Source organism: Lampetra fluviatilis, chromosome 58 (genome assembly GCF_964198595.1).
Source record: "Lampetra fluviatilis chromosome 58, kcLamFluv1.1, whole genome shotgun sequence".
Taxonomy (NCBI): domain Eukaryota; kingdom Metazoa; phylum Chordata; class Hyperoartia; order Petromyzontiformes; family Petromyzontidae; genus Lampetra; species Lampetra fluviatilis.
In genome coordinates this window covers 6,547,841-6,560,253 of record NC_136332.1, presented here as the reverse complement: position 1 = coordinate 6,560,253, position 12,413 = coordinate 6,547,841, and the positions used below count along the sequence as shown (strand labels likewise).

Sequence of the window (12,413 nt, the reverse complement as noted above, 5' to 3'; positions counted from 1 at the left end):
CAATGTAAGGTAGAGCCTACTGCTCGGCATGCAACAATTAAAATTGGTTCTGATGCTCACGGTGCATGCACGCAGGAGTCGATCATCTGAGATTTGTGCAAAGTGTATGAAAATGATTATGCTAAGGCTAAGCTTAGGACAAACGAGTGTGTAAAACTGTACTAATCTGGCGAGATGTTATCTCCCTCGCCTAGTATGCAGAAGGTCGTGGGTTTGATCCCAACTCTGACGTCCGTACATTTGGAGTTTGCGTGTCTCTCTCTCTCTCGCTCGCTCCGTGGTCGCGTGGGTTTTTCTCCGGGTCCTCCAGTTTCTCCCTCCACATGTATATTATGTAGCTGCTATAAATCTCCACACAGTGATAAAAAGCCGCTGTGTTGAGTAATCAAGCCAGGTCGCTTCTGAAAATGAGCTATACAGCTTGGACGGGCTTTACCTGGTAAAACAGAAAATAAATCGGTTTTAGTTCAAACAGTGGTTTAGAATCCGCTGAAAACCCTCCACGCTGAGAAGACAGGCGACCCCCTGGAACCGCCACCTCCTGGCTAAGGCTCGCGGTCCCGCGCCCGCAGCACCCGGCAAACGCCGGAGCTCACCCACACGAGCGCTAGCCAGGCTCTGCCCTGCTCAGCTTCTGAGATCGGGCGAGTGGTGGGGTGAGATCGGGCGAGGTCGGGCTAGGTCGGGCGAAATCGTCCGATCGATAGGCCCACCGATTAAAAAACGTGCGCCAAAACGATAGAGTCTTTGCCTCGGGGTGGTGGTGCCACGGGCACACGCGCAGGACGGCCACGCACAGCGGACATTCGATAGAAGATCTATTGCGAGGGTGACGGCCCCGAATAGGACATTCAACCGTAGCACCCCGAAAGTATTTAGCAAATTAACACCGGGTACGCATTTCACGACCAATATTATCCATAAGAGAATATGCGAACATTAATCCCCCCCCCGCCGCCCCCACCCTTCTGGCCTTCGCACCTGATTGGCTCACAAGTGATGACGTCACATTTACCCCCCCCCCCCCCCCCCCAGCAGGAGGATTTCTCCACAACTGTGTGTGGCTGTCGCCTGATGCTGCTGCTGGTTGTTCTTGTTGTTGTAATTACCGGCGAAACGTCACGGCACTATAACTGTAAACGTTGCGGTGGGTTTACTCTCCGACACACAACCGGTGTGCTGAACAAACCCTGACCAATCGGCTGCGTGTTGGTGGCGGCGGGCGTAACGACACATTTATATTTACACGATCTAACCCACGGAACCTCTGTTATGGGGGCAACTGGCAAACACCCTTGGCTCCCCCCCGAGCAACCGTGGGACGGGTTGCCACCACTCCTGGCTTTCAGCAGGATCGTCTGCCCCACTCAGGGCAGCTGCTGTCCGGGGAAATAAGCGAGTCTCTCCCAGGACATTTAATAAGGTGTCGGTTTTGCCAGTTGCGCGATAATCACGATACAAAAAATCCGTTCAACACGATGCATTAAAGCAGTCCTCCACTCTCCCCGTATTTTGTGAGATACTCTCCCCCGTAACGACATGCCCCCGGGGTTGTTTGTACATCAAAAGGTGGCAACCGCGAGCTCAACGCTGCTGCGGTTGCTGCTTGCCGTGGTCTCTAGCTGCCACGCTGCGCCCCTGGCTCACACGCCGCCCCCCGGGGCAAGGGTCACGACTCAGCCGACCAGTCTCGTAGCTCCGTCGGTCGGTACAACGGATGACTTGGGCCCCACTCCCTGTCCAACCCTCCCTCCCTCCTCCCCCCCTCCCTGCTCTCCCCCTCCCTCCCGCCTTCTCTCCCTCCTTCCCTCCCCCCCCCTCCTCCTTCCCTCCTTCCCTCCTCCCTCCCTCCCGCCTTCTCTCCTTCCCTCCTTCCCTCTTCCCCCCTCCTCTCTCCTCCTCCCCCTCCTCCTTGTCGCCAAGTGGTGCCTGCACCCTCCCACCGGCCCAGGTAGTGGTGGTGGCGGCGGCGGTGGCGGTGAAGCGATCGCACCGCCTCCGTCCGATGACGATCGGTCGGTCGCCGGCAAAAAATGTTTAAATGCCTTGGGGCCCGGCAAAAGGCATTGGTGGTGGGGGGGAGGGGTGAAGCGGGGGGGGGGGGTTAACGTAAGTTTGGCGACCCCTTGGATTGGAGATGCGGGATACGTTCTGGAGATGCGCGTGACTAGCACGCGGATAATGACGTCGGCCTACGATGAAGCACCTTGAATGAATACGTAAAGAAGCATTCTCTCTCATCGCTTTATCTCATCGCTTTATCTCTCATCGCTTGATCTCTCTCATCGCTTGATCTCTCTCATCCCTTTATCTCTCATCACTTGATCTCTCATCACTTTCTCTCTCATCGCTTCATCTCTCATCGCTTGATCTCTCATCGCTTTCTCTCTCATCCCTTTACCTCTCGTCGCTTTACCTCTCATCGCTTTATCTCATCAGTTTCCCTCTCATCACTTTACCTCTGATCGCTTCATCTCTGATCGCTTCATCTTTCACCCGTTTACCTCTCATCGCTTTACCCCTCGTCACTTTATCTCTCTCTCTCGACGACGACGCAGCGGCAGCAGCAGCAGCGGGGAGCCGCGTAGACTTCCAGACGCGATTCGCGGACGGCCCAAAAAATCGCGCGAGGAGCCAAAAACAGTGGCGAGAGTGACGAGGCGACGACGACGCCCCGGTCGAGAGACGACGAACAGAAGAAGGGGGGGCGGGGGGGGGGAAGGAAAAAAACACGACGGCTCACAACGGCACCAAGTCACTTTGCCGCCATCAAAGCGTAACGAGGGAGGTGGGGCGGGGGGAGGGGAGGGGTGCGACACGCCGACGATCGGCACGCGCGCGCCGGGCACCGGCGGCCGCTGAGCGTTGCTCGCCGTGCACGGCGTCGCTGGTGAACAAGGAGGCGTCAGACTTCCATGTTGATGGGCTGCACATGACCGGTCTTGTGGTCCTTGATCCAGAGCTCGCGATCCTTCGTGGGGTCCACCTTCTGCAGGGACTGGTCCACGGGTTCCATCGTCTGGCAACGAGAGTGGGGAGAACGACGGGGAACTTTGATCTCGTCTCTCTGTCTCTCCGCGAGGATGCGGATGGTTTCGTTTTGTTTGTATGTGTTTGGGTGGTTTGTTTACCTTTCTTGTACTTTGCACTCCTTCCGTGTTTGTTTATTGTTTCGTTGTTGTCACGTTCTTACCCCCGTGCCCCTACTGGACATCCGTGAAAAAGAGCTTCATAGCTCATCGGATTCCTCCAGTGTGAATCAATATTCTGATTCGTAAACATGTACCCGTTCTGATGACGTACGCGTGCATCATCATCATCGTTTTATTTATTCCATTCTGATGACGTACTGTGCATCATCATCATCATCGTCATCGTCGTTTTTTTTTATTCCGTTCCAATGACGTACGTGCGCAGCTGTGTGGGCGGTGAGGTGCCACGGTCGGGGGAGTCGAGTGGCGATGATCGCACTCAAGAGGGTCAGAGACGCTCAACCGGCAGCGCCGAGATATCCCGGGTTCAAGTCCAGGTTTGAGCCGCTGCCTGCGATTATTGACGCTTACGTCATCGGAACGAAGCCGGAAGAAAAACTAAAATCAAATCAACTTCGTCGGCGCCGAGGCTCCCGCAAGGCCTTGCGGGAGGGCGTGTGGCACAGTTTGACGCCGGCGATCGATCGGTCGGTTCTCCGCGGTGAGTAACGGCGTCTTTAAAAACGACGGCGCTGCTGCTTCGCGTCTCTAAATAAAATTAAGGGCGAGCCGATTGAGCGTTCCGAGATTCAGCGGCGAACGGGGCACCGACCCTGCAAACTCGCAGGCAGTCTCTAAGGCAGGGGTGGGGAACGTCCGGCCCGCGGGCCGTATGAGGCCCGCAAAATCATTTGGTGTGGCCCTGCCAAAGCAACCGCAGGCGGGACTCGAAATTCAATAAATCTCGGAGCAAACCTGGAAAATCAGTTGCGAGTAGCAGCAACATCATCAACACCAGCTAACATCATCACACGCCTCGCCAAAGAGAAGCAGTTCCAGCCATCGCATTAGGGGTGAGTTAATTAAATGTTTGACCAAATATAACGGGCTAATTTTTAAGTTGATAATTTTGTATGGCCCGCGAATGATGTGATAAATATCCAAATGGCCCTTGGCAGAAAAAAGGTTCCTCACCCCCTGCTCTAAAGGGTTAATGTTGCCATTTTGTCACGGAGGTAAACAGTGGTCATGGATATTGTTGTTATTATTGCTGCTGTTGTTGTTCATGATCTCAGGAAAGGCTCGGTGAGTCTCAAACCACTTTTTTGCAGGAGGGTCATGGCCAAGTTTTCACAGCAGAGGGGGCGATGTTGCTGCTGCTGCTGCTGTGCGATGCCAAGCGAGTAATTTGCAGGTGATTAGGATTTGGCTGCGATACATTTTCCAAGCGATGAGCGGCTTCGTTAAGCAATCGTTTGTGATGGCCAGGTCACTTGGCTCAGCAGGGCCTTAACTGGTAAAACATTTTTTTTTATATATATAATATTCTTAGGTTCTTTCGGTAAAGTCATGTAGAAGGGAAATAATAAAATAATATAAATATAAAAAAAAAATTCTCACGACGTTTCGACTGCAATACAAGCAACCATCATCAGATGTGAAATCCATAGCAAATTTTCTCATCATCAGGTGTGCATTCCACAGCAAATTTTCTTGCCGTGGATTTCACACCTGATGATTGCTTGTGTTGCAGTCGAAACGTCGTGAGAATTTGTATTGCTTTATATCAATATTATTTTATTATTTCCCTTCTACGTGACTTTACCGAAAGAACCAAGAATATGAATCCCTGCAGTCACGAAAGCTTTAAATAAAATAAAAAATATACGTTTATTTTTAGTTGAAGTCGAACCGACTGCCTACACACGAATTGAAAACGCAGCGATTCTCGAATAAGACGGGCGGCGACATCGACGGCGGACATCGCGAGCCTGAGGATCGCCGTCGATATTCGCCGCCCGCTCGCTCGCCCGCCTGCCCGCCCGCCCGCTCGCCCGCCCGCCCGCTCGCCCGCTCGCCCGCCCGCGCGAGCACTCACGCTCTGGTTGAACATGTCCGTCTCGTGGCGAAGCTGGGCGTATCGGCAGAGGTGCTCCTGCACCATCTCGATCCTGCTACTCTCCATCCGCTCCAGCTCCTGCGGGCGGCAGGGACGATAATTGGGAAGCCAACGGCGAAGCTACGCAGTGTGAAGTCACCTGGATTTGAGAACTCGTTTCTTTACGGGACTGCTTGTTGTTGTCATCGTCTTTAGTTTCACAGTCCTTCCACCCCCCCCCCCCCCACTTCCCGCCACCTCTGATTAGCGCGGTCGGCTATGTACGGTGCGAAAGAAGTTGAACATACATGCCGGGCAAAGGACAATAAACTAAACGCAACAACAGGCGGTTGTCAAGAAAGTGAGTTTTCAAATCCAGGATAAATAAAACAATTCTAAAGTCGCTGTTGGAAAACCACCTCAGCACTGGCACGGCATTCATGCGCCGGTGAAAAAGGCGGTGCGGGGGGGGGGTGGCGGTGAGGGGGGTGTGCCGGTCTAGCGGCGCCTTACCAGGCTGGTGGTTACCACCTCCTCGAACCACTTGGACTGCGTCTGGTTGTAGAGGTCCACGCACTTCATGAGGTCATCTCCTGCGAGAGAGGGACGGGCCCGGTCAGGCCCGAGAGACGTGGAATGCTCCCGGCAACACCCCGAGGTCCGCCCCCAAGCGACGGTGACGTCACCGTAACGCCTGCGCCAGGCCGGGCGCGCTTTCAGGCTGCCGCGTGGAAGCGTCGAAGGGCTTCGCTGACGGCGGGGTCACGGGGGGGTGGGGGACGGGACGAGGCCCCACGTGCCCGTGTGTTGACCCACTGAGATGACTGCCGGGCACGCCAACTGCCCCTGCTAATGCCCGGCGATGACACCTGCACGGCCCCCCTGTTGCCGCCGGCTGAGCATCGCCGTGGTCACAGCGCTCCCCCCCCGGGGCTCAATCCACAAACCCCTCTCAAAGAAAACGAACGAACGGCTCACTGGAATTTTTTGCGAAGGGGATGATTTTTTTGCTTTGTTTAGCGGATTGCGCGAGTGTGCGTGCGTCCGTGTTGCAAACAGGATTGACCCGACCAGCGTATTTCTAGCGAATGGAGAGCAACAGAGCGCAATGCACGTGCTTGTGTACGCAGCGTTAGCGGCACAGCGCCGCCGCGCTACGGACCCGGCGGGACCCGAGTTCGATTCCCGCTCACGGCCACCAACACCCGGTGACGATTATCTGAACCGGTCACGGGCCTCCCCCTGGGTCGACCCAGCCTCCAATGAGCACCTGGCGCGATGCGAGAAGAACATCGCCACCGGGAAGACAAAGGCTGCCGGGCGCGGTGCTGACCACCCACCCCCTCGTGTGCCGTGCCGGCCTTCGTAGGCGCTGCTCGCTAACGGCACTCAAGGCTACACGGGGGATCTTTGTATGATGTTAGGTGCCGTTTCACCCCACCGCACCCCCCCCCCCCCCCACCGTCGCCGTACCAGCCTGGGTGGACTTGCGTCGCGCCTTCTTGATGTCCTCCTCCGTCTTGTTGGTGGGCTTGATCTCCAGCTGCTGCGACTTCACCTCCAGGTCACGCTGCCGCTCCGCCAGAACCTTCTTGGCCTGGACAACCGGAGGAGGAGGAGGAGGAGGTCACTCGTGGAAGACATGCGGAGGGGGTGATGGGCACACACCCCCCCCCATCCCAACTGCCGAGCCCCCCCCATCCCAACTGCCGAGCCCCCCCCCACCCCAACTGCCGAGCCCCCCCCCCATCCCAACTGCTGAGCCCCCCCCCATCCCAACTGCCGAGCCCCCCCCCCATCCCAACTGCCGAGACCCCCCCCCTCATCCCAACTGCCGAGCCCCCCCCCATCCCAACTGCCGAGCCCCCCCCCCCCATCCCAACTGCCGAGCCCCCCCCCATCCCAACTGCCGAGGCCCCCCCCATCCCAACTGCCGAGCCCCTCCCCCCATCCCAACTGCCGAGCCCCTCCCCCATCCCAACTGCCGAGCCCGCCCCCCCCCATCCCAACTGCCGAGCACCCCCCCCCCATCCCTACTGCTGAGCGAGGGGGGCGACGTAGCCAAGCGGCTTTGCCCCCCAGTTAGGCCGTTGCGTCAACCGCCGGCTAACTTCGCGGTATAATCCAACGTCCCCTGTGAATACACCGCCCCCCCCACACACCCCCACTCACCCCCCCACACCCCCGCACCCACCCCCTCCCCCCCCGTGGCGTTAACCGGCGTGGCTTGCCGGGCCGGGCCGTGGCCCCAAGACCTCACCTTGTCCACGTTGGCGAGCCGCCCAAGCAGCTGCTTGCGGTGCTCCGATATGTGGTGCTCGAACTTCTTGAGCTCCTTCTTGAGGTTCTCTCGGTAGCTCAGCAGCGGCTTCTCCACTTCCGTGTGCAGCTGCGGAGGGACGGGGGGGGGGGGGGCGAGATGCCAGGGTGGGCGGAGTCAAGTTGGCGATGATCACACTCCAAGGGTCAGAGATGCTGAGGTTTTCAGCCGCGATTAAACCTTTCCCCATCCCGATGACGCGCACGCACGCACGTACGTCATCGCTAAACTAAAGTAATTTCATCGGTACGTCTTCAGGTCGAAAGACGACGTCGCCCCCCCCCCCCTATCCCCACTGAGCCCCACCCCCCCCCACATCACCACTGCTGAGCGAACCGCGGTCACTTCGGTTGGCGGTCAACGTTCCCAAATCGAGGACCGCGACCGCCCTCAAATGAATGGCGCCGCCCGCTCCGTGACTGCCCCCCCCCATCCCCTCCTCCTCCCCGCCCCACCGCGATCCGTGTGTCGACCGAAGCGAACGCTGTTGCGGGTGCGGACCCTTCGCCGAGTGCGCGCGGTGAATTAATGCGAGGAGGGAGTGAAGAGCGGCCGTAAAACACGACGCTGAATTACGTCTGCCGGGCCGCACCCGTCCCGTGGAGCTGCAATGGCCGGCAGTCCATCAGTCGCAGCTCGCCACGAGCAAAGCCTGGGGGAGAACGCCTCCACCCACGCGCCCGGATCTCGGTTACGGTGTAAGCCGTGCCGACGGACGCGTCCCCACCGATCTCTCCGCGTCCGCCGAGCGGCAAGAGTTTAGCGGGAAAAACGCTTTCGAGGATTTCTAAGCGACTGCTTCACTGAGAAAATTCAGTGGCAAGGTCGCTCGGTGGCTAGGTCACACCTGGTGGGGTGGGTTTCTGCCAAGCACGTGGTGGGTGAATGTGCACACGTTGAATTCGATTTTCTTGTTTGTTTGTTTGTTGGATATTGACGGCGGAAAGATCCATGGCTGCCGGCTGTACGTCTCTTCACTCTACAACTATAAAAAAAAATTAACAGGTGAGGCCCCCATCACTGAGCTACGTAATTCGTTTTCAGAAGCGACCCCCCGGCCACCACAAATGCTCAACGAAGTGGCTCATCATCAACGCCGCGTGGAAATTGACAGCAAGCAGCCAAACAACCCTAAATAACGCACGCCACGGGCGACCGCAACCCGCATTTGAAGCCACTTGACCTCCGAGCAGCGCTGCAAAAGGAGGAGCCTCAAATCAAGATTAAAAGGAGGAAAGTTGCCACTCCCTCGTCTTTGTAACGAACGCCCCCCACGGGAAACATTTGGCGTCTCCATGAGAAAAATCCCAGCGGTGGACGCAGCTTCCCACGCGCTGTCTGCCCGCTCTGGTCAATCATTGACACGGCGGTTGGGAGTGCCGTGGCGAGATGTTAACTACCTCGCCTGGGTATGCGGGAGGTCGTGGGTTCTAACAAGACCCTGACGCCTGCTGTATGTTTGGAGTTTGCGTGTCTCTGTCTCTCTCTCTCTCCCCGTGGTGGTCACGTGGATTTTTCTCAGAGTCCCCCGGTTTTCCCGTCCACATTTAGAATCCACGTGATGATGATGATGATGATGATAAGCCACTTCGTTGAGCTGTCATTTGTGATGGCCAGGTCGCTTCTGACAAAGAGCTACACGGCAGCTCACTGGGCTTTACTTGGTAAAATAATTTGTAAAAAAATTGAGTTTTAGTTTCCATCTGCTGCTGCTGTTGTTGCCCCATCGCGAGGGCGTGGGCGATTATTTGTAACGGCTCGTCGTTACGTAACGCTGTGTGTGGGGGGCTTGTTCACGCGTGGGCTCCGCCCGTGCCAGCTGATCGTGAGCTTCCGCCGGTGGCCTTGCTGGGGCAAGTGCCGTTCGCGAGTAGCAGCGCCTACGAAGGCCGGCGCCGTGGCACACGAGGGGGTGAGTGGGTGGGTGGCTGGCACCACGCCTCAACCGCCCGGTGGCGGTGTTTACCACACGCCGCATCGGGGACTCATCGGCCGGCGCGCAGAAGCCGCTCAGTGCATCGTCACACCGCGGGATGCGCGAGCGAGATGGCCGTGACTTGGGGAGGGGCCTTCATCCCGCAGTGGATAGACCACGGCTGCTACTGCCGCCGCTAATAAAATCTCAACAAACTGGGCACCTACTGATCACACCACCCCCCTAACCCCCCGCCCCCCCCCCCCCCGACCACCTCCACTGAGCGCATGGTCACGTGACTGCAAAGCAACAACAACAACAAACCTTGGCAGCAAACTTGAGATGGACCTCCGCCTCGTCAGACAAACTCTTCTTGAGCTGAGACCACGCCTCCCCCAGGGTCCTGCACGCACAAGAGGAGACCACGGAGGTCGCCGTTTGTCAGAGCCGCAGCTCGGCTCCCGGCTTCGGCCGTGGCACGGGCACGAGCCGCCCAGCTGCTGCCACAGACGCGGGCAGCAAGCGCCGTGGTGGCTTTGAGATGTTAACTACCTCGCCTGGTATACAGGAGGTCGTGGGTTCGATCCTGACCCTGAAGACACCCGCTATATATTTGGAGTTTGCGGTGTCTCTATCGACCTCTCCTCGTGGTCGTGTGGATTTATATCCGGGTCCTCTCGTTTTTCCCCCCCACGTTTAGAATCGGCGTGCGTTCAGAGTGATTTGGCCGCGATAAATTTGCACGCGATGATGATGATGAGCCCACCTCGTTGAGCCATCACTTGTGGCAGCAACGTCACTTCTGAAAAAGAGCTGCGTAACTCAGTGGGCATGGTAAAATAAAATAAACATTTAGTTAAAAGGGGGGGCGAATTGAGAGAATGCACGCAGAAATGCGCCCCAGTCGGGAATTGAACCCAGGCAAGGCCGTAATTATAATATTCCAATATGCTCAAAATGTCCCCCCAAATATATTGCTATACAATAGATTTCTGTATATATGATTGTGGTTATGGTTGTACTTTATTAATCCCTCATCTCTGCCATTACATACAATGAAACAAGAAAAGGTAAAAAAAATCAAACAGAGCAATGTAATACAATACACTATTAGACATTACTGGTAAAAATAAAGTCCATCCTAAGTGTTAGTCAATTTTTTTAATATTTTAGGCAGGAAATGGCAATAAATTAGTTTTCAAATTTAGTTTTTTTTCTGGGAGGGGGACCCCCAGACCCCCTGGAAGATTTGGTCCCCCCCAATGTTGACTCCAAGGCTACGGCCTTGAACCCAGGCCTCTCGTCTCTGTGCCGCCACCCTGGGGTTACAAGCCGGTAGGCTGGAGTGCAGCATGCTCCTGCAACTACAAAGACAAAGATGCGACGTATAGCCTGCAACAGACTGTTGGGACAAGTGATGTTAGCGAGCAGCAGTGTGAGGAGGAGGAGGAGGCCGACACACATTTGAAACAATTGGGGGTTTGTGACAGCAGCACGATGACGATGATGGGGGAGGGGTGTCACAAGTTGTAGTATTTGTCGGGGAGGGGGGGGGGAAGCACGTCAGGGGCCCCCTGCACTAAAGACCACAGGGGGCCCACCAGTGACCACGCAATTAAGGGCACTGGTCCTGTCCACCCCGTCTGTACCCACTCCAGCACTAATTTCCTACTGCACAATTTTTTTTTTTCACCAGGTCAGGCCTCACTGAGCTACGTAGCTCCTTGTCATAAACGACCTGGGCCGACACAAATGGCGGCTCAAAGAAGTGGCTCATCGCGCGGGAATTTAGAGCGGCCGAATACTTTAAGCGCGCAACGTTGATTCTGAACGTGGAGGGAGAAACCGGAGGACCCGGAAAAAGAAATCCACGCGACCACGGGGAGAGTAGACACGGAAAACTCAAAATATACAGCAGCAGGCGTCAAGGGTTGGGATCGAACCCACGACCTCCTGCGTGCCAGGCGAGAGGGTGGGTGGCCATTTGTTCTGTCTACCTGGTTGGTTCTGTCCAATTCATTATCTCCGTCCCGGTCGAATTGTCCACCTGGTGTAAGCCGTGTCCTCGGTGCGGTCCTCCTCATCCGCACCCGCCCTGTGTTCATACCATTACGTCTCGTTTGTACTGCCCGTTTGTTTTCGCGCCTGCTACCTCGTTCGGTTTTGTCTCATCGGCCTATTGACCATCCCCCCCTACGTTCCGTCTCATTTGGCCGCCCCGGGGTTTGATTGCCGAGCCGGGCGCCTTTCCGCGTGGAGTTTGGACGTCTGTGAAAAAGATCTTCACAGCCCATTGGATTCCTCGAGGCTGAATACAGATTTCCGATTCAGATTCTCTCTCCCCCTGTTCTGCGTGGGGTTTCCTGCACGTTCTCCGTTTTTCCCTCCCATCGCGAAAGTCAAAACAACGTAGCCGGCATTGGCCAAGAACGAACCCAAACGCTGAAAAGTCACCTGCAAATTCCACTCAATTGGGATCGCCCCCTGCTGCGAAAACGTGGCAAAAGCCTGCCCTAGAAAACAACACTGAATTTATATCATTGGACCTCCTTTGCCAGTACCAAAATATAATAATAGGATTATTCCCCTTTTTTCTGGCAACAAAACTGAAACCTTTTTACAAGGATTCATGTCTCCATTAAGCACAATACCTGCAGTCAAATGCAAACGAAAAACACACTCTGATAATATATGCATTGTCCTTGAAACTGATTGGTCCACACCAAGGGACGTCCCTTTTCATTATTAAATACTTTATATTAAGTTCACTTGCTTGCTTGCTTGCGCGCTTACGACCATGCAAATCTTTCGGTCGTTTTTTAACCCACTTCCAGTGATCCAATCGAGCTGACATTTTGCACACAGACTCGTTGTGCGTGACAATTTATTTTCGTGAAAATTTTTTTCCAAAATTTTACACTTTTTAGGAAAAAATAAATTATATTTAATTACCAATTGCTTAATGGTGGCAGGCAATCATTTGACCCATAGGTGGCAGCCATCTCAAGCCAGAGGACGAGAGGATTCTAGCCGCCACGCATATAAAGGATTTATAGTGAAAAACTTTGTTTTTACGGGTTAATTTTTCTCCATCTCGGTCGAACTGTC

General features: G+C 55.5%; 1 protein-coding gene across 2 annotated transcripts in view; it reads right to left on the bottom strand.

Moving 5' to 3' along the window:
- Window positions 1–1,889: 1,889 nt before the first annotated feature.
- LOC144950463 (growth arrest-specific protein 7-like) overlaps window positions 1,890–12,413 on the bottom strand; it is an 85,732-nt gene continuing 75,208 nt past the window's right edge. For both annotated transcript variants that reach the window (XM_078880585.1, XM_078880586.1), the window contains exons 9-14: window positions 9,630–9,708; window positions 7,331–7,459; window positions 6,544–6,667; window positions 5,584–5,663; window positions 5,071–5,169; window positions 1,890–3,019 (exon numbers count right to left, since the gene is read on the bottom strand). In XM_078880585.1, the coding sequence (XP_078736711.1) occupies window positions 2,906–3,019; window positions 5,071–5,169; window positions 5,584–5,663; window positions 6,544–6,667; window positions 7,331–7,459; window positions 9,630–9,708 (625 nt within the window). In that variant the 3' untranslated portion in view covers window positions 1,890–2,905. The remainder of the gene's footprint in view (window positions 3,020–5,070; window positions 5,170–5,583; window positions 5,664–6,543; window positions 6,668–7,330; window positions 7,460–9,629; window positions 9,709–12,413) is intronic.